The sequence below is a fragment of the Cenococcum geophilum genome, assembly GCF_001692895.1.
Source record: "Cenococcum geophilum 1.58 unplaced genomic scaffold K441scaffold_31, whole genome shotgun sequence".
Classification (NCBI taxonomy): domain Eukaryota; kingdom Fungi; phylum Ascomycota; class Dothideomycetes; order Gloniales; family Gloniaceae; genus Cenococcum; species Cenococcum geophilum.
The window spans coordinates 594,740-611,622 of NW_027137589.1; the positions used below are offsets into that span (position 1 = coordinate 594,740).

The 16,883-nt window shown below is 40.5% G+C and overlaps 3 protein-coding genes across 3 annotated transcripts; 1 reads left to right on the forward strand and 2 right to left on the reverse strand.

Moving 5' to 3' along the window:
- Positions 1-9,598: 9,598 nt before the first annotated feature.
- K441DRAFT_493748 (DUF239-domain-containing protein) lies at positions 9,599-10,693 on the forward strand (the record flags this gene model as incomplete). Its single annotated transcript, XM_067641991.1, has 1 exon — positions 9,599-10,693. A coding segment is annotated over one exon (1,095 nt), but the record flags the coding sequence as incomplete, so codon positions are not given.
- A 3,641-nt stretch (positions 10,694-14,334) lies between these two features.
- Positions 14,335-14,902, reverse strand: K441DRAFT_662729 (uncharacterized protein). The gene has a single exon (XM_067649090.1). The coding sequence runs from the start codon at positions 14,852-14,854 to the stop codon at positions 14,597-14,599; it is 258 nt and encodes an 85-aa protein (XP_067502120.1). The 5' UTR covers positions 14,855-14,902; the 3' UTR covers positions 14,335-14,596.
- K441DRAFT_175892 (uncharacterized protein) lies at positions 14,793-15,383 on the reverse strand. The gene has a single exon (XM_067640344.1). The coding sequence runs from the start codon at positions 15,281-15,283 to the stop codon at positions 14,909-14,911; it is 375 nt and encodes a 124-aa protein (XP_067502121.1). The 5' UTR covers positions 15,284-15,383; the 3' UTR covers positions 14,793-14,908.
- Positions 15,384-16,883: the final 1,500 nt, after the last annotated feature.

Consider the following 16,883-nt stretch of genomic DNA (forward strand, 5'->3'; position numbering starts at 1 on the left):
TAGCGTAAGCTATTAGCTATAAGAGCCAGTACCTATAGAATATAGAGGAACTAACGAACTAGTTTATAGATTGGATATTAAGGACGATAAATTTAACCTAGGCGAAATATTCTATAACAATAAGGTAATAAGGGCCGCTTACTAGGAGTAAGTAGACCTTAGAGATGTTATACCAAAGGCAGAGAATAATTCCACTATAGAATAGGGAACATTAGTAGGGATTAAAACCCCACTAGACATAATATCTATCGCTTTATAAGACGCAAAAAAAGTAGGATAGTAAACTACTTCGGCACTTAATAAAGGTAAAAGGCTAAAGGCTTAAGATTCTTATAGCAAGATAAGAGATAACTAAGATTCTTAAAATAAAATAAGGTAAGCTTAAGGACCTATAACGGACGATAACTAATAGAGTAGAGTAGTAGCTTAGTTTAGAAATATACAAATAAGCTTAGAATAGAAGTTCCTATAGGCATAAGATTCTTAAGACAAGATAAGTGAGATTTAAGACTCTTAAGATAAGATAAGAACACTAAGTAAGCCTAGTTAAACTAAGGCTAGAGCTAAGCTTAAGTTAGAAGCGAGCTTGGGATTAAAGAACCTAAGGGGTTAAGAATTCGGAGTGTAAATTAGGACACCCATAGATAAGAGGCAAGAAGCTTCTTTATAGATCAGAGAATCTGCGGCATAAATAGCAATTAGACTAGGAGACAAATACATAGACCTAGAGAATTTACCAATTAAACAAAGTATTCGGACTAAAGATTAAAAAGTTAATACTAGGATTAAGAAGCAAGATAACTTTAAGAATTAGAGCACAAGGCGCAAACCAAAAGAAACTATAAAAGAGTTTAGGCAAAGAATTATTACATAGTAAGAATAGAAACTAGATAAGAGATCTAGCATATTAGGACGTATAAAGGACAGAGCACTAGTATAAAGAATTACTAATAGACCAAGAGCAGGTACACTAAGAGCTAAGTAGCTTACTAAACTAGAAGATAAAGAGAATCTAGGGATTCTAATTAGGTTTAAGGAACGATATATAAAGGGCTATTATAATATAGTAATAAAAAGATACTTCCTTATAGATAGACCGTATACACTCTAATAGCTATACCAAAAGTAGTATAGACAAAGGCACAATAATAAGTGGGAAGATTTCTATATATAGTTAGATAAAAAAGTTATCTAAAACTACCTAATTATAGAAAAGGCTATAACGCATATTAAAGGAGCCTTAATTATAACGTTAAAGGATCTAAAGGAACGTTTAGAGGACTAGAGAAGTAAAAGGCGTATCTTAGTACCTATAAATAAAGTTATAACATTTAAATTAGCATAATAGAGGTTTAAACTTAAGGATAAAGATAAGCTAAGAGTTAACCTAAAGCACCTAGCACACTATACGTTATTATGGATTACGTATATAGACAATATATACAAAATGCATAAGAATCTAAAGAAAAAGAATTAGAAATACCCTATAAGGATATACTGGATAACGGATAAGTAATAGTACAGGAATGCTAAATATATATATAAATAGCATCCAGCAAAGGTCCAAGAGGAAGGAAGTTTAGTACTTTAACCAGGAAGATTCCTTACAGAAAAATACTTAGATAGATAATAGTGGTGGGAATGCCTAAAAAATACGTATCTATAGTATATAGAAGATAAAAAGCGAACTAGGTATTAGCTAAAGAGCAAGCTAAATACCCTAGGATTAAGCAGCTAATAGTTAGGAAAAGTAAAGGCCTATAGGACTAAAGGGAGCTAGTAATAGAGCCTTAGACCCTTAAAGGAATTTAAAAATAACACCTAAATTTATAAGTTAATTAGTAAGATTAGCAGTTTAAAGCGCTAATAAATAGTAGAGTAACGCGAAACTATATCTTACTAGTAGTAGTTAAAAAAAATAGGACTACCTTATAAATAAAAGAAGCAACCTTATCTATTAGTTACAATTTTAGGAGATCTAATAACCTATAGAGGAGGGATTATTAATCTTAAAACAGGACCTATTTAGATAACTATTAAAGGGAGACAAATTAAGATATCTTTTAATATCCTACCATTAGGACGGGATAAGGCAGTATTAAGTATGCCTTAATTATAGGAATATAATTTAAGGATCAATTAAATTACAGGTCAGGTTAATATTAGAGATACTTAATACCGCAAGATATAACAACAAGCTAAGTTAGTATAGTATTAAGTAGGAGCAACCTACAAAGAAATAGAAAAAGGACTAAGTTATATACTAAAGAGATACCATAAGTACAGTAAGAAACTATAGTTACCGGAAAGTAAAAAGCTATTAGAATATATAGTATAGGACTATAAAATAGAGTTAGAACTAGAAATAAGTCTAAAGTTCTTTTTAATCTATAAGCTTACTAAAGAAGAAGGTAGAGCGTTAAAAGAGTTTATCCAGGAAAATCTACAAAAGGGATATATCAGACCATCGCAGTTATTAGTAGGTTATCCAGTACTGTTTATACTAAAGAAAAATAGTAAACTAAGGCTGTATATTAACTATAGACAGTTAAACAGCATTACTAGGAAGGATAGGTATCCTTTACCCTTAATTAGCGAAATTTAAGATAGGATAGGTAATACACAAATCTTTATAAAGATAAATCTAAGATAGGCGTACCATTAGATTAGGATTAAGGAAGGCAATAAATAAAAGGCAGCCTTTAGGTTAAAGGAAGGACTATATAAACTATTAGTTATACAATTTAGGCTTATAAATATACTAGCAACGTTCTAGAAGTATATTAACAATATATTAGGAGAATACTTAGATAAATTTATTATAGCATATTTTAATAATATTATTATCTACTTAATAACTAAGAAAGAATACGGGGAACACGTTAAATAGGTCTTAAAGAGACTATAAGAAAAACAGATGCTAGTAGTAATTAAAAAATGCGAGTTCTTCACTAGAAAGACTAATTTTGTTAAATTTATTATTAAACTAGGCTAACTTAGTATAGATCTAAAGAAGATCAAGGCTATAGTAAATTAGTAGGAACTAGAGAATGTTATATAGTTAAGGTTATTCCTAGGGTTTTATAATTACTATAGAAGGTTTATAGCGCAGTAGTTAAAGGATATTAAGCCATTTACGCGGTTAATAAAGAAAGAAGAACTATAGGCATAGGGAGAGGAGTAAAGGGAACTCTTTAAGAAAGTTAAAGAGTTGTTTACCTAGGAGCTAGTTCTTAAGATCTATTAACTAGAACTAGAGACGGTTATAAAAATAGATGCATTAGACTATATACTAGGGGCATACTTTATATAAAGGTATTAGGATAAATAGCACCTAGTAGTATACTATAGTCGAAAGATAATACTACTAGAGTTAAACTATAACATCTACAATAAGGAGTTATTAGGTATAGTTACAGTATTAAAGAAATAGAGAGCATTCTTACAAGGTATAGAGAAACTATTTATAGTTAAAATAGATTATAAGAACCTAATAGGATTCCTAATAATAAAGGAACTTAACTAAAGATAGGTTAGATGGGCAGAGATACTTATAGAATACTATTTCAAGATTTAGTATACTAAAGGTACAGATAATACATAGGCAGATACTCTAAGCCATAAAGCTAAACTATAAAATAAGGAGAAGCTATTAGGGGCTTTATTGCGAAAGAATATAGACGGATTAATTAGGTATAATTATCCAAAAATTGTAATAACTTAAGAAGATAATAAACTAGAGAAAGTCTACAAGATATTAAAAAGCCTTTAGGTATAAAGAATTCTAAAAGTATAGCTAGAAGATCTATAGACAGATATATACGAAAATTAAAAAGTAAAGTATATCCTAAGAAGTATAGTAGAGTAGTTTATGGAAGACTTCTATAAGGGACTAACTTAAGGATATAATAGAGCTATAGGCTTAGTGTTAAGACTCTAGGAGGAGTACATTATTAACAAAATCTAGAGAATAGCTAGAAAAGTTATAAAGAAATATTTAGATTATTAAAGGAATAAACTAATAAGGCATAAGCCATATAGAGGGCTATAACCTATTAAAATACCAAAGAGACCATAGGAGGTTATATTATAGGACTTTATTATTAAGTTACTAAAATCAAAAGATCCTATTACCGGATAAAATTATAACGCGATCTTAGTAATAATAGATAAGCTTATAAAGTAGGGATACTTTATAGCATATACAAAAGAAATCTTAGCGGAAGATATCGCTAGAATTTACATTAAAGAAGTGTTTATAAGATATAGAGCACTAAGTAAAATTATATTGGATAGAGATCTAAGATTCGTAGTAGTATTCTAGAAAGTATTCTTAGCGGAGTAAAGAGTTTAAACAGCAACTTCTACCGTATATTATCCACAGACAGATAGTTAAACGGAAAGGTTAAATTAGACGCTAGAGTAGTATCTAAGGCATTATATTAATTATATATAGAACAATTAGGTATCGCTATTACCAGTTATATAATTTGCATACAATATAACACCTTAAGAAGGAATAGGCATATTACCATTTAAGGCAAATTATGGATACAAGCTAAGGACATCATTGTTACTACGGCAAGTAAAGAAAACAAGTAGTATAGCTAAAAAAAAGAATAAAGATATTAATAAATCTTTATATAGACCTCACGGAATTAGTAAAGAAAGTATAAAAGAGAATAAAAAAGTACTATAATGCTAAGAGATCTAAGGGACTAGATCTTAAGGAGGGAGATAAAGTATAGTTACTATATAAAAATTTTAAGAGTTAATAACTAAGTAAGAAGTTAAACCACGTTAAACTAGGACCTTTTAAAATTACGTAGAGGATTTCACCGGTTATATTTAAGTTAAACCTACTAGCCAAAATAAAGATCTACCCTATATAGCACATTATAATGCTAGAGCCAGTATATAGGAATATTAAGCCACCGGTCTATAAAGTAGACACATATAGAGAATAAGAAGAAGATAAATAGTAAGTATTAAAGATCGTTAATTATAAGGATATTAACAACAAAACATAGTACAAGGTTAAGTAGATAGGCTATACTAAGACTACCTAGGAGCCACTAGAGAATTTAAAGAACGCTATAGGAAAGGTATAGGAGTATTAGAAGAGATTAGGTTAGGCAATATTAATAATAAAGGATCGCTAAAGAATAAGTCACCTAAGGGGGACCTAAGAAGAGTAGTTGCCAAACTACTCGGATCTATTTCCTTCTCTATTAGAAAAAAGTCCGTTCTTTTATTACCTAGTTCCTATAAACCTTATTTTATAAGTTTCTACTCCTTAAAACAAACCTTTTTATAAACCTTCTTAAGACAAAGCAAATAAGTAGACGCCGCGATTTAAGCATCTAAGGCCTTCTATTCCGCGTCACGGGAGCGTTCCAACTTAGTAAGGGCTTGCGATAGTTTACCATCTAGCCGCGCAGCAGTAGATTAAATATAAGACCCTAAAATAAATTAATTAGGGAACTAGACGACTATTAAGAGTAATAGGTCGCGTATATTTAGCATTAAAAGTAAAGTAAACGTCACAGAATAAATAAATATTTGCTTTAGTATACTCTAAGTAAGAGAACAGTTATTATAAAGATAGGTTCGCTAATATAATATAAACTAACCCCTCTTTTAAACAACGAGAACATAGAGACGGCATAATCTTACTAAGAAATAGTATTACAGCAACAGTGCGAGTATAACGTTGGGCGTATAAAGAAGAAATTGCTTTAGGTATAATAAGTAATAATATTAACTAAATTAATTAGATAGATATTACACCTCTAGTAAACAACTTAGAGATATTTTAAATCTTTAAGGACAAAGATAAAGAGGAGGGAAATAGTATTACGGACGCTTTAAGTACAATATTATAACTACTTAGAGAAAAAACGGAAGAAGCTAGTTAGTTAATTTAGGCACGGTCTAAAATAAAGCCAATAGAACTATATAACGAGAAATAGTAACTAAGGTTATATAATATGCTATATATTAAACAAGAGGAATAAAAGAAACTTACGTACCTTATATATAAGACGTATATTACGTATAAGAAGGATTTTATAGGAGTACAGTTGTGTATTTAAGGACCCTTAGTCCCTACCTAGATAGTTCCTTTCTTATAGTAATTCTCAGAATACAATTAGAGTTAATCTATTGGGCAACCACTCCATCAGTTATTATTACGTTATTGACTTTTGTACTTGCATTTCCTATACACCTAGCCCAATAACAAGCCCACCGTAGTTCTTGCTACAAGGTTCCGTTACACTATTAGAGGGACTTTTCTACTTTAGCGTAACGGCTTTCTATAAGGTGCCTATAGAGTTTCTATTTAATAATTCTTCTTTAATTAACGTCTGATACGGATGCTATCTAGCCCCACGCAGACTACTCCGTATACAAGGGAAAAGTAATATTGACGGGAAAAAACCCTTGCTGCTGGGGGGGAGGAAAAACCCTATGAGCCACCTCAGTAGGATGAAAAACCCCGATTTGCCATGTCCGTCCGTAGCGGCGGCCCTGCGGGCCTACGGCTACGTCCTGTCCTCCTTGGATGTTCGAACTCCTTNGNAACNACTGCTTCCTTCTCTAGCTTATNNAAAGCTAGGGTTCACTACGTCCCAGCTAGGCCTTGCTAATCGATTGCCGTACGGTCGTTTCCCATATCTTGACCACCCCCTGTATACTATCTCCTATAACCATTGCGTTGCCATATACGCCTTGCCTCCCCCCCCCTAGAGCCACTAAAGGCGTAAGGGGGATTTATCCGTTCTAACCACTGTAATACTAATAAGCAAGCGGGATATGTTGTATTTAGGTATCTTTTATACCTAGGCCCCAGCTAGGCCCTTCCTAAGGGTCACCACTCCGTCAAAAGAAGACAATGGGGAAAACCATAGGTCGCAATCTAGGCTGCTAGGTAGTATTTAGTAGTAAGACGGCGAGTAACCGCATGCTCCGCGGGCGATCGCCCTAGGGGTTAGGAGGGGCCGTATATTTACTCGTTCATTCGTTCGTTTATGCGCGCGTTCGTTTATTAATATAAGGTCATTAATGCTTTTAGTTGAGGTTTAGGGATATTTATTAAGTGCCATATATCCACGTTGGATTGTATAGGTGCCCCAGATAGGAGAATAGTGGTAGTCGTCGTATTATAGAGGGCCAATAATAGTGGTTTTCAAGATCTCACCATCCGAAAATTTTTCACTACCGCCCTTAACGCCCACAACCACTACCAGGTCCTGTCCGCACGCTATGCGACGTCTCTGCGTTGGCTCTAGGTCTGAACTTCAAAGACCTAGGTTCGTAGCCGTCACCACGTACAGGTGCAGAGTCCGTTTTCGACGGCCTAGAGTTTCCATTTAGGTTATTATAAAATTTTAAGGGGGAATAGTTGTAAGCTTTACAGTGTGTAGGTATTAAACAAGCAACTTAATTGTAAATGTAGCTCTAAAGCCTCTATATATACACGAAGAAGGTGGAGGTAATAAGATATAATGGGGTAATAGGTAACTAAAATGGGAATAGTGATCTGCAAGCAATATATAAGGTGGCGTTGATGCTGTCTTGTAGCCTTTCAAGCGGTGATGTAAGAGTATATATATTAGGTCCCGCCGCGCTTGCGACAAGTTCGCAAGCACTCTCAGTCTTTTTGGCCGTATGGCGACGTGGAGGCGGGCCACGTTACAGGTGATCTTGTGTCTCAGCATAGTGTCGGTAGTCGGTTACAATAGTAGTTATAAATAAAAGATATAAATAAACAATCTAGTCCTAAAAAGCCGACTACCCTTCTAAAAAGGAGTAGGAAAGATTTGAATATAAAGGGACTTTATAGATAGGGGGCTATAAAGATATAATTGTAAAATAGGATAGATTAGTAAGAGAGACAAATCCTTAAGGAGGTAAGGCCTCTAGGATCGTGGAGACTATATACTATAGGTATGTGCCTTTAGTACGTAACCGGTGACCATCCAAGGGGCGTCCGGGGTTTGTCCTAAGGGCAGCCTAAGGTGTCCGCAATAATATCCCTTACACTTTATCTATTATAGAAACGTAATAAATAATTAAAGCTATATTAATTAAAGCTTATATATACCTTTAAAAACGTTAGACTTAAAATATAATATCCTTATAATAGCGCGTTAAGAGTTAAATTGTAAACAAAGTGAGGTTGTATCGGAGCTAGAATAACACCACTAGCCGAGGGTTTAGCGCCCCGGCTAGCATAAACGGAGCTTTCGGCAACACTCTCCGAGGTGTATGGTTAGATCACTTAAGGGCAACGTAGTGTCTAACATGCTGATCGCGCACGGTAAAGCATCTAACCTGCACCGTTTAAGCCAATGATGGCGGCCTGTTGATACACCTGCGGAATTAGCCGACGGGGCTGAGGAGTTAGCTTACCAAGAGTAAGCCGATAGTGGGGTCACCATGAGCCTGGGCCCTTGGCAGCGAACGACAAGTCGCGCCACCGGGAAGCGGTTTCGTATAAACAAGCATTAGGAGTGGTGTTCGTTAAAGTCTCCGCCGACTCATTGTTTTGTTCCTTCGGTACGAAATCAAAACCGACAGTTTAGCCGCAGCCAAGCATCTTAACAGCCAATGCGATCTACGGGACAACGGCGAGCTAAGAGCAGTCAGATCTATTGTAGCGTCTGGATTGGGACTGCGCCTGTGCCTCTTTGCTAAGGACCAACCGCGTGAACCTATCAGCTGTACACACGGGCGCCCAATGTGCGCCTCTTATTGGCCAGGCCCTTATCGATACCGTAGGACGCAAACCAACGTGCGAAGGGATATCAATTCGTAACCAGGGTATCCGGAGTCATCCCCGATGCGTTCAAATACTATCCTGACAGACCTCGTATTGGATTCATCATGCATGCTCAAGTCCGCCTTAGCCAAAGACATCCGATCACTATAGGGATGGAGGAGTGTATGTGATTGTGCTTGTGGAAGATGACTGCATAGTTGAAGCCCGCCAGAGAATCCTAACAGAGATCGACCAGCTTTCGCGCTATCTGGCGAGCTCTTTCATGTAGAGGTGTGAAATATCTACTACCAGTCCTTTCCACTTTCAGCTGAGTACGCCATCAAGCTCTCTTTGGACGCCACTCACAGTTGAGATGCTCAACGCTCGGCTGAATTTCTAAGGAGCGGGACACTTTTTTCCATGCCTGAAGACAGAAAATCCTTGGTAGGTTGGATATAAAGCCCGCTCTATCCCCTGATTCCCATGTGTCCATAACACAACCACTTCGAGTCTCCAATATCGAGAGACTACAAATTTGATTCAAGTATAATTTGTAAATTCTTTTGCAAGCCTCCGAGTGTATTAGCAGTCAACGTGCTGAGGACATTCGATCATCGACCGGGAATACCCTTTTCACAGACGTTAAATCATCTTTCACCAAGCTCAAAGCAACTCATAGCTCCTGCCATGGCCACACGCGGGTCTTCCTACCAGGACCGCTTGATGTCTGATCATGCAGCCCAAACCCGAAACAAGCGCGAATATGTGGATTTCTGCAACAAGCAGCAAGCACAGCTCGAGGCTGTTGCTACCACAACCTCTCCTAGTGGTCAGGTCATTGACTGGATCAAAATCGAGTCTCAAGGAACAATCGCCGAACCACCACCGCTGCTCAGCGACAAGCCCCGTGAACAAACAGTTGGTGCTGGTATGCCCACAGGTTCCCCCCCAAAAACTGAGCTGGAAGCCAATGAAGATCTGCGTGGACCGGCAGGGACAGTTCCGGTCCCACGTAAAAGTCTCGCTCTCGTCGATTTCAGGAAATCCCTCTCACAAATGATGTCAAAGACCGGGCCTCCGGACATGTCAGGCAGGATTTCTACTTTGGCAGCTGCTCCAGAAAAACACTGGTATGCCAGCTCTGCCCAAATCGTCAAGAACTACGGAGGCCAGGGCCGGTTTAGCATGTGGAATCCTGCTGTAGAGACAAACAATGACTTTTCGCTCCTTCAGCTCGCGGTCATCAACAACAACGGAGCCTACGACCCAGCACACCCGAGATCGGACAATCGACAGACCGTGGAGGCGGGATGGATTCGATATCCGGCCAGGTTCGGTGACAATTTACCTCATCTATTTACCTTCTTCACGACGGTTGGCTACGAGACGTACGGTGACTACGTTCAGGGCTGGAATACGGACGTTAAAGGCTGGGTTCAAGTCGACTCTACCATCCACCCAGGGAGCACTTTCTCGACCACTAACGTGGAAAACGGTGCCCAGTACGACCTCTGGATCACTTACCAGCTCTACAACGGCAACTGGTGGCTCTGGGTTAGGGACCGATGGATTGGCTATTATCCCGCAAATATGTTCAGTGCGGGCCACGTAGCGGCGAACACACTCGCGGACCACGCCGATCAGATCAATTTCTATGGGGAGATTTTCGATTCGAACGACGTTGCCGGCATTACCACTACCGATATGGGCAGCGGGAGGTTCCCGGAAACGCGGTGGCAGCACTCCGCGTATATCTATCTTATTGGATATCAGCCCCAACCGACCGCTACCAGCAACGCTTCAGTTGAGTATGACGGTAGCGCCGGCATCTATTTGGATGATCCGGCGAGGTATCGTATCGAACCGCATTTCAAGAGCGGGTCGAATTGGGGAAGCTATGTATGGCTGGGTGGACCTGGTGCTGGCTGATCGGATGTGAAGGCTGTGGGTGAGCATTGTATGCTATGCCACTTCTAAGGGACTGTCCCGAACATTTTCAATAGGCTCATTCGCTGTAAACTTCCTTCTCCGTAATCTGAATGGATAGTACGCAGGGTGGTCGATAGTTCATCAATCCGCAATCCCCTAGTATAATCTGTCTACTTCCTTTCTGAAGTAGAAATAGGTCTTCAGGTTCTCCTTAACCGCTCCTCTCATTTCGTATAACAATGGCCCTTCAATCAGTAATTTTACCTGTTCCGGAGATGCTATTCAAATCCAAAAATGTGCTACTACATCCCGCTTTTTCGGGGAGTTTTGAGTTTCAGCATCGCCAGGGCAACATCCTTGGGAAAATCCTCTCAACGAATTTTTAACAATATTAAGGGATGCTTCGCCAGAATCGGGATACGGGATAGTCAATTGATTGGCAATAGAAGCGGAATGTGTGTTGACCTTTGTAGACCTGAAGAGGACGTGGGGGCCATAATTCAAGGTAACTAGAGGTTGCCAATGCGCAGGTCTGTAAAGATTGAAAAAGATGCTGCTCTGTAGACGGCGATTATTCATTGCTGATTATGTTACATTTTAAATTACGCTTACCTTCAAAGCTTTCTCATAGAGAAAGGGTTCTGTATGCTCTAGAATTTTAATTAAAGACTTATTGCGTTCCTGAAACTAGTCTTAGAAACCCTTAATTGTGATCTTCGTCGCATGCACTCATGATACTAGACTAACCCCAATCCTAAAAGGATCTCAAGCAAGGGCCTAATCGGACATCTGAGGCCTCTCCAGTCGCATTGCAGTAATGCCATTGGAGCCCAGCACATTTCAAATCATACAAATTCGGCCCTTCTATTAGCAGTTAATGGTTACGGAACTTTCGTCTGAGACTTATCGGGTACTACTCGGAAAGATGCCTAAAAAGAACATGATAACAAGAGGACCGCATTAGCTACCAAGACTCAAGAGCTAAGAACTGATCAACCAACAGGCTAGGTGTCTTGAGGTAGGGTGAAACATTCTCCGGCCCTGCCTAAATCCCGCTTCTGCGAATTCCAATCATGTTCATTACGCTGATCAGCCTGGTTCACTAAAACGAGCAAAGCTGAATACGAACGGGGCGTAATATGCAGAACACCTTTTTGGGCAGAGGGGCAGGTTATCCCAGAAAGCAAGAGCCAATAGCCTTACGTGCCAATCCATCACATGGCGTGGTAGACCCATACCATGTGTAACAGGATGCTCTCAGCGAAAAGACGGATCATAGGTTGCATAGAAAATGACATTGCGCACACAGCGCCTGAAACAACACGTCCAGCCCATACATAGTCTTACATGAGCTAGGAATGACTCAAATAGAAAGACGAGTATTTAAAAATGCAGAACCGCGCAAGGTTTTGTAAAGGCCATGCCATTCAAAGAACATTCTTCATGAAATAATCAGCGCGGATGGCCTCAACCCCCCAACTTGAGAGCAAGCTTGAATGTTCCAAATGTTTCAAAACCTTTGGAAAACAGCGGGCTCTCCAGCGACATAAGAAAGCGAAGCACCTCACGAAACGTCAAGAAATGACTATCAACAAGGACCCTGCGCAGGTGCATCATTTCTAAGCTTATTCAAATCTGATCATACTCTAATGCGTCCAAATAGTCCGAACGTACCAGCGCCGCAGTTACTCGACAGACCTCTCTAAGCAGCATACATAAGTTCACCGATACACCGCTCGGCAAAGAAGCTACGGAATCTACTCCAAACCTCAAGAGAAAACGAAAGTCCTCGGAACAAGGAGATACAGGATCGATTCAAGGCACCGAGACACGCCCTCCCTCAATTACACTTGGCGCGTCCCGCAAACGCCGACCCAAGTCCAGGCGTAAACGCAAATCGAAACAGGAAAGCCGGCAGAATAGGCTCCACCCCGAAATTGTGCAATTTGTTGACCTCAACGCAGGAGGTTGGGACTACTCACCCCTACCAGGCTGGATGATAAGTCGGTGGGCCTTTTGTAGTGGAGCATGTAGGTGGTGCAATAACTGTGGGGAGGGATTTAACGGCTGGATATGAATTTGGCTGTCATTCTCATATCAGGATGTTTGTTTCTGATGTTCTGGGCTCATGAATATCGTAGTCTGCATGATAGAAAAGCCTGTAAATTGCCTGGCAAAGTTGCTTTTCTTTTGGATGACTCAAATTGGAATACGCAAAATTAGGCAAACTCAGATATGCATATTCTAAAACGACATCCACAAATCCATATGAGTTAGTGTAATGATCTGACCTTTAGATTTGATTCAGCTGTTTAGACAGAAAGAAACTGCTCTGCCGTCGCCATTGTGAATGTGTGAGATCCTTGATTTTAGGCTACAGGTTATGGGTAGCGAGAATTCGCGAAGTGTCCTTGGAGCTGCTAGTGATAAGTCATTACATGCCCAAGGTGGCAAAGTGTGTCCCGCGACTCACCCGAAAGAGCTTGCCTCACCGTTCGCCCTAACCCATGTCCTGGTTCCCATAATACTGCCCACCGCTACGGGCCTGACATTGGGTCTCTTCATTAAGGAGGCGCCGCCAATCTACATCAACTGTCAATAAAGATGAGAAACCTTCTGAGCTGAGTTTGACGCCACTAACCCACAATGAACCGATTCCCAGGTCCTTCAACAGCTACGGCAGGAGTGTTCTCCACCCATCCTAGCTCTCCGCGGACTTGCTGCATCAACTGTTGTGTCTCCCCGGTTCGCCATTCGTCCATCAGAGGCCCCCGTGGACCGCCACTGCAATGTGTAGACACTATCGATGGATCATGACTCCCGTACACTGTAACTGGCACCAGAAACGCTTAGGTGTGTGCTGGTACGGGTGCTTCGACTAAGTGGGAGACTAGGTGTGCGATATGGTGTATTACTGGTGATGGGTGTTTCAGCGTCCTCAGCGTCCTCGGCGAAAGCGACTCGGGCGCGCTCAATCCCTTGCGCTTCGCCCAAGTAATGATCGGAATCATGAAGTCCGCCATTGGTAGTTGTGGGATAGGGCGGGTGGTTAGGGTTCGTAGATGGCTTAAATCGGAGTGCGCCCCGGCCATGATACTGAATGGGTTCGATAGGATAAAAATTCTCATCGTAAAGATGATGGCCACGAAAGAAATACTGTGAGGCCTCCCTAAATGGTATTCTCCCTTGGATCCTATCGACATAGACGTGACGGATATTGTAATGTTGCGTATCGTAGACTCGGACCTCAAAGCTATCGAGTCTTTTTAGACGAGGAAAGACCTAATAATCTGCCGGCGGTGATCGGGTATTCTTTACTGGAAGCTAAAGGCAATCAGAGAATACATATGAAAATGAAGATCCGGTGTTTCTGGTTAGCTGTGTTGTAAGATATTATATTTGAAAGAACTCATGACTGAAGTCTTGCAGCGCCGATCACGGGATTTTTTCGATACGAGATGTATTGAAGTAAGTTGAAAGAAGAAGGAAACAGAACGACGGCGCCCCTTTTATGTAACTTCATGTCACTGGGTAACGTCGTAAAATACAGTAGAACTTGGATTAGCACGGGTTTTTATGGGGTCTCATTCACACCGACACTAAAATACTTCACCAGATATAATAGGAAGAGTAGGGTAATGGGATGCGCCGATAGGTCTTCGAAGATCCTATAAACAGCATTGTAGAGCGACAATACCATGGACAACATAAAACGAACGGACAACGAAACGAAGAGTTATGATTATAAAAGAGAGGGTGAATGGACAAGGCACCATAATTTTAGAGATTAGGGATTATGCGTGGAGTTGATGTAATATACAAACAAAATGCCGAATAGTATAAAGTCAAGTGAGCTAATAAGATATATGCTCCGAGGGACGAAATGCCAATATACACAAGAACTTAGAGGATTCCCTCTTGTGGGTGAAACCAAGGCTTCACCACCCACTCAAATGGTAGCTTTACGTCGATTAAGAAAGTAGTCCTCTCAGAGCCTGATAGTATTACGTTCGCGGCAATGTTGCAACTCTTCTCGAAGTCTCCAGCAGCTTTCGACTTTTTCGCTACCAGGGCTTGATAGGATGCCAACGGGCAGGATTGACCAGGATCGGATTTGCAGTTGGAAATAGGATATACCGCATCATTGAGCTTAATGTGCATGAATAGGCTTTTGCGGCAGTTCAGACGCTCAAAACGCCATGGTTCCACGCATGCTTACAAAGTTACTGGCTTTGAAAATTCGGTTCCTTGGAGTGTACGTGCTAGGTAGAGGTGTCTGTAATTTGAAGACGCCAATGGCAGCAGCGAGTTGATTGATCTGGCCATCATTGGTGGAGGCAGCGATGAGAGGAGGTGGCGCAATCGTTGTTCCATCGGAGTTCTTGTATCTGATTGGGTCCACCGACAAAACGCTGAACGAGTGCGAGGGCGGCAGTTTGGGCGCGGATGCCTTGACTGATGGTGGCAATGCCAAAGCAGTATCCTAGCTATGTCTTTCCGAGCGGCTTTAAATACTCCGAGGGATGGGATGGAAAATTTCTTCGACGATTTATTTCTGAAATTCTCTAGGCACTCGTTTACAACCCGCATGCTGCCGCGTGAAATGAGTAGATGGCGCCTTATGTGTTCGTCTTTATTAACTACTCATAGGGCATGCCAGGGAGTAGTGTAATGCTCGAGCGTCGCGAAGCACTACGCACAAATAGACATCCAGGGGATGGAGACAGTAAACAGGAAATGACGGTGTTGGGGATCATCTAACTAGCAGATCACACACCGCAGACGAGAACTTACATTTTTAGCGGCTCTGAAGTGTCGAATAATTCCCATCTGAACCAAAAACTCTCTGTCAAGCCTAACAAGAACGGCTGATGGGAAGAGATGATGAGACGCTAGGGCAAGGCTTAGAGGAAGCTAGCCAACCGCGTCCCAGTGGCACGTGCAGATCCGTTGTTGTCTTCAACAATCAACCACGTCCAACAACAGGATATCTATTAAAGCAACACTCAAAGACACCGCAGATAAAAAAAGTATCTAGAGAGTTTTCTGCAAGGTGAGTCACTACGCCGCCTATAAATATGTTGTTTTTTATCTACATACCTCCTTAGGGGTTAAGAATCGTAGATTACTACGCTGCCATCCTTCATCTTTCAAGCTCAATCCTTTCAGAGAATAAACCGCACGGGAAGTTTAGTACAACGAATGAGTAACGTAAGCCAATTTAGTGAAAGGCAGTTATGTCCCAATCCCGAACCCCTTCTCCGTCTATTCCCAAAACCTCATCCCATGTCATAGCCAAACTCTCACCGAAGCTCCAGGTCTGAGCATCGAAATGCGTGTCTTCTCTTTTCTCTAACAAAGGCCTGTTCATTGCCATTGTGAAAAAATTTGCAATTCTTCTTTTGAGTGCTTCGGAGGTTACGTTGCGGTTCATGCTATACTTTGCAGCATTGCAAGTCGGTTCCGTATCATGTGTCAGATCTAGTGATTATATTCTAAAGATATTCTTAGTATTGCGTGGTATTGTCCGAGCAAGTTACCTCTCATACACCCTTCTGCTAAGGCAACCTGGCGAATACCCCAACACGACTATACAGGGGCTAGAGATTATCACTTAGTGTAGCTAACTTACTAAACAGGTCCGCCCGGGCACTGTATCAGTATTCAGGCAATAGTTTCGTTTCTATTCCACCAGTAGTACTGCTTTTGGTTCTCTTTACATAATTTCGTCAACTCACTTCATAGTAAATAGGAATGCTGCTGCTAGCCTACTTCTATGTCTCATTGAGTGTTATATAAAAACGCCGTCAAAATGGGGGCAAAATAGCCTCCAGGCTTCCTTTAAATGACCAGCAAAAATCTTCCGCATATATTCAGACACGCTCGTAGCACTCATAGACCAAGAGCGATAAGTGTCAAATAACACTCTACTTCTATCCTTAATCAGAATATAATATGGAAGTCGCACTCTTTCTTTCTCAAATTATTCCCATGCATATGCTCTTGGATTAAACAGATGCCGTTAGCAGGGTTGTGCTTGCATATATCCAATGCGCGGTTACCGCGCCACACCGCACCGATCCAATGGTCTGTGCGGGGGATTTTCTTAGCGAGTCCGGCCCAGCGCTTTCGTGTGTAAGAGTTTCTTCTGGACAAAGTCTGCTGGGTGTGTTGGAATTTCTGAATTGCA

Excerpts from the sequence above, each read along its gene's own strand:
- K441DRAFT_175892 (XM_067640344.1), bottom strand. The coding sequence starts at position 15,283 with ATGCGGGTTGTAAACGAGTGCCTAGAGAATTTCAGAAATAAATCGTCG.
- K441DRAFT_662729 (XM_067649090.1), bottom strand. The coding sequence starts at position 14,854 with ATGCACATTAAGCTCAATGATGCGGTATATCCTATTTCCAACTGCAAA.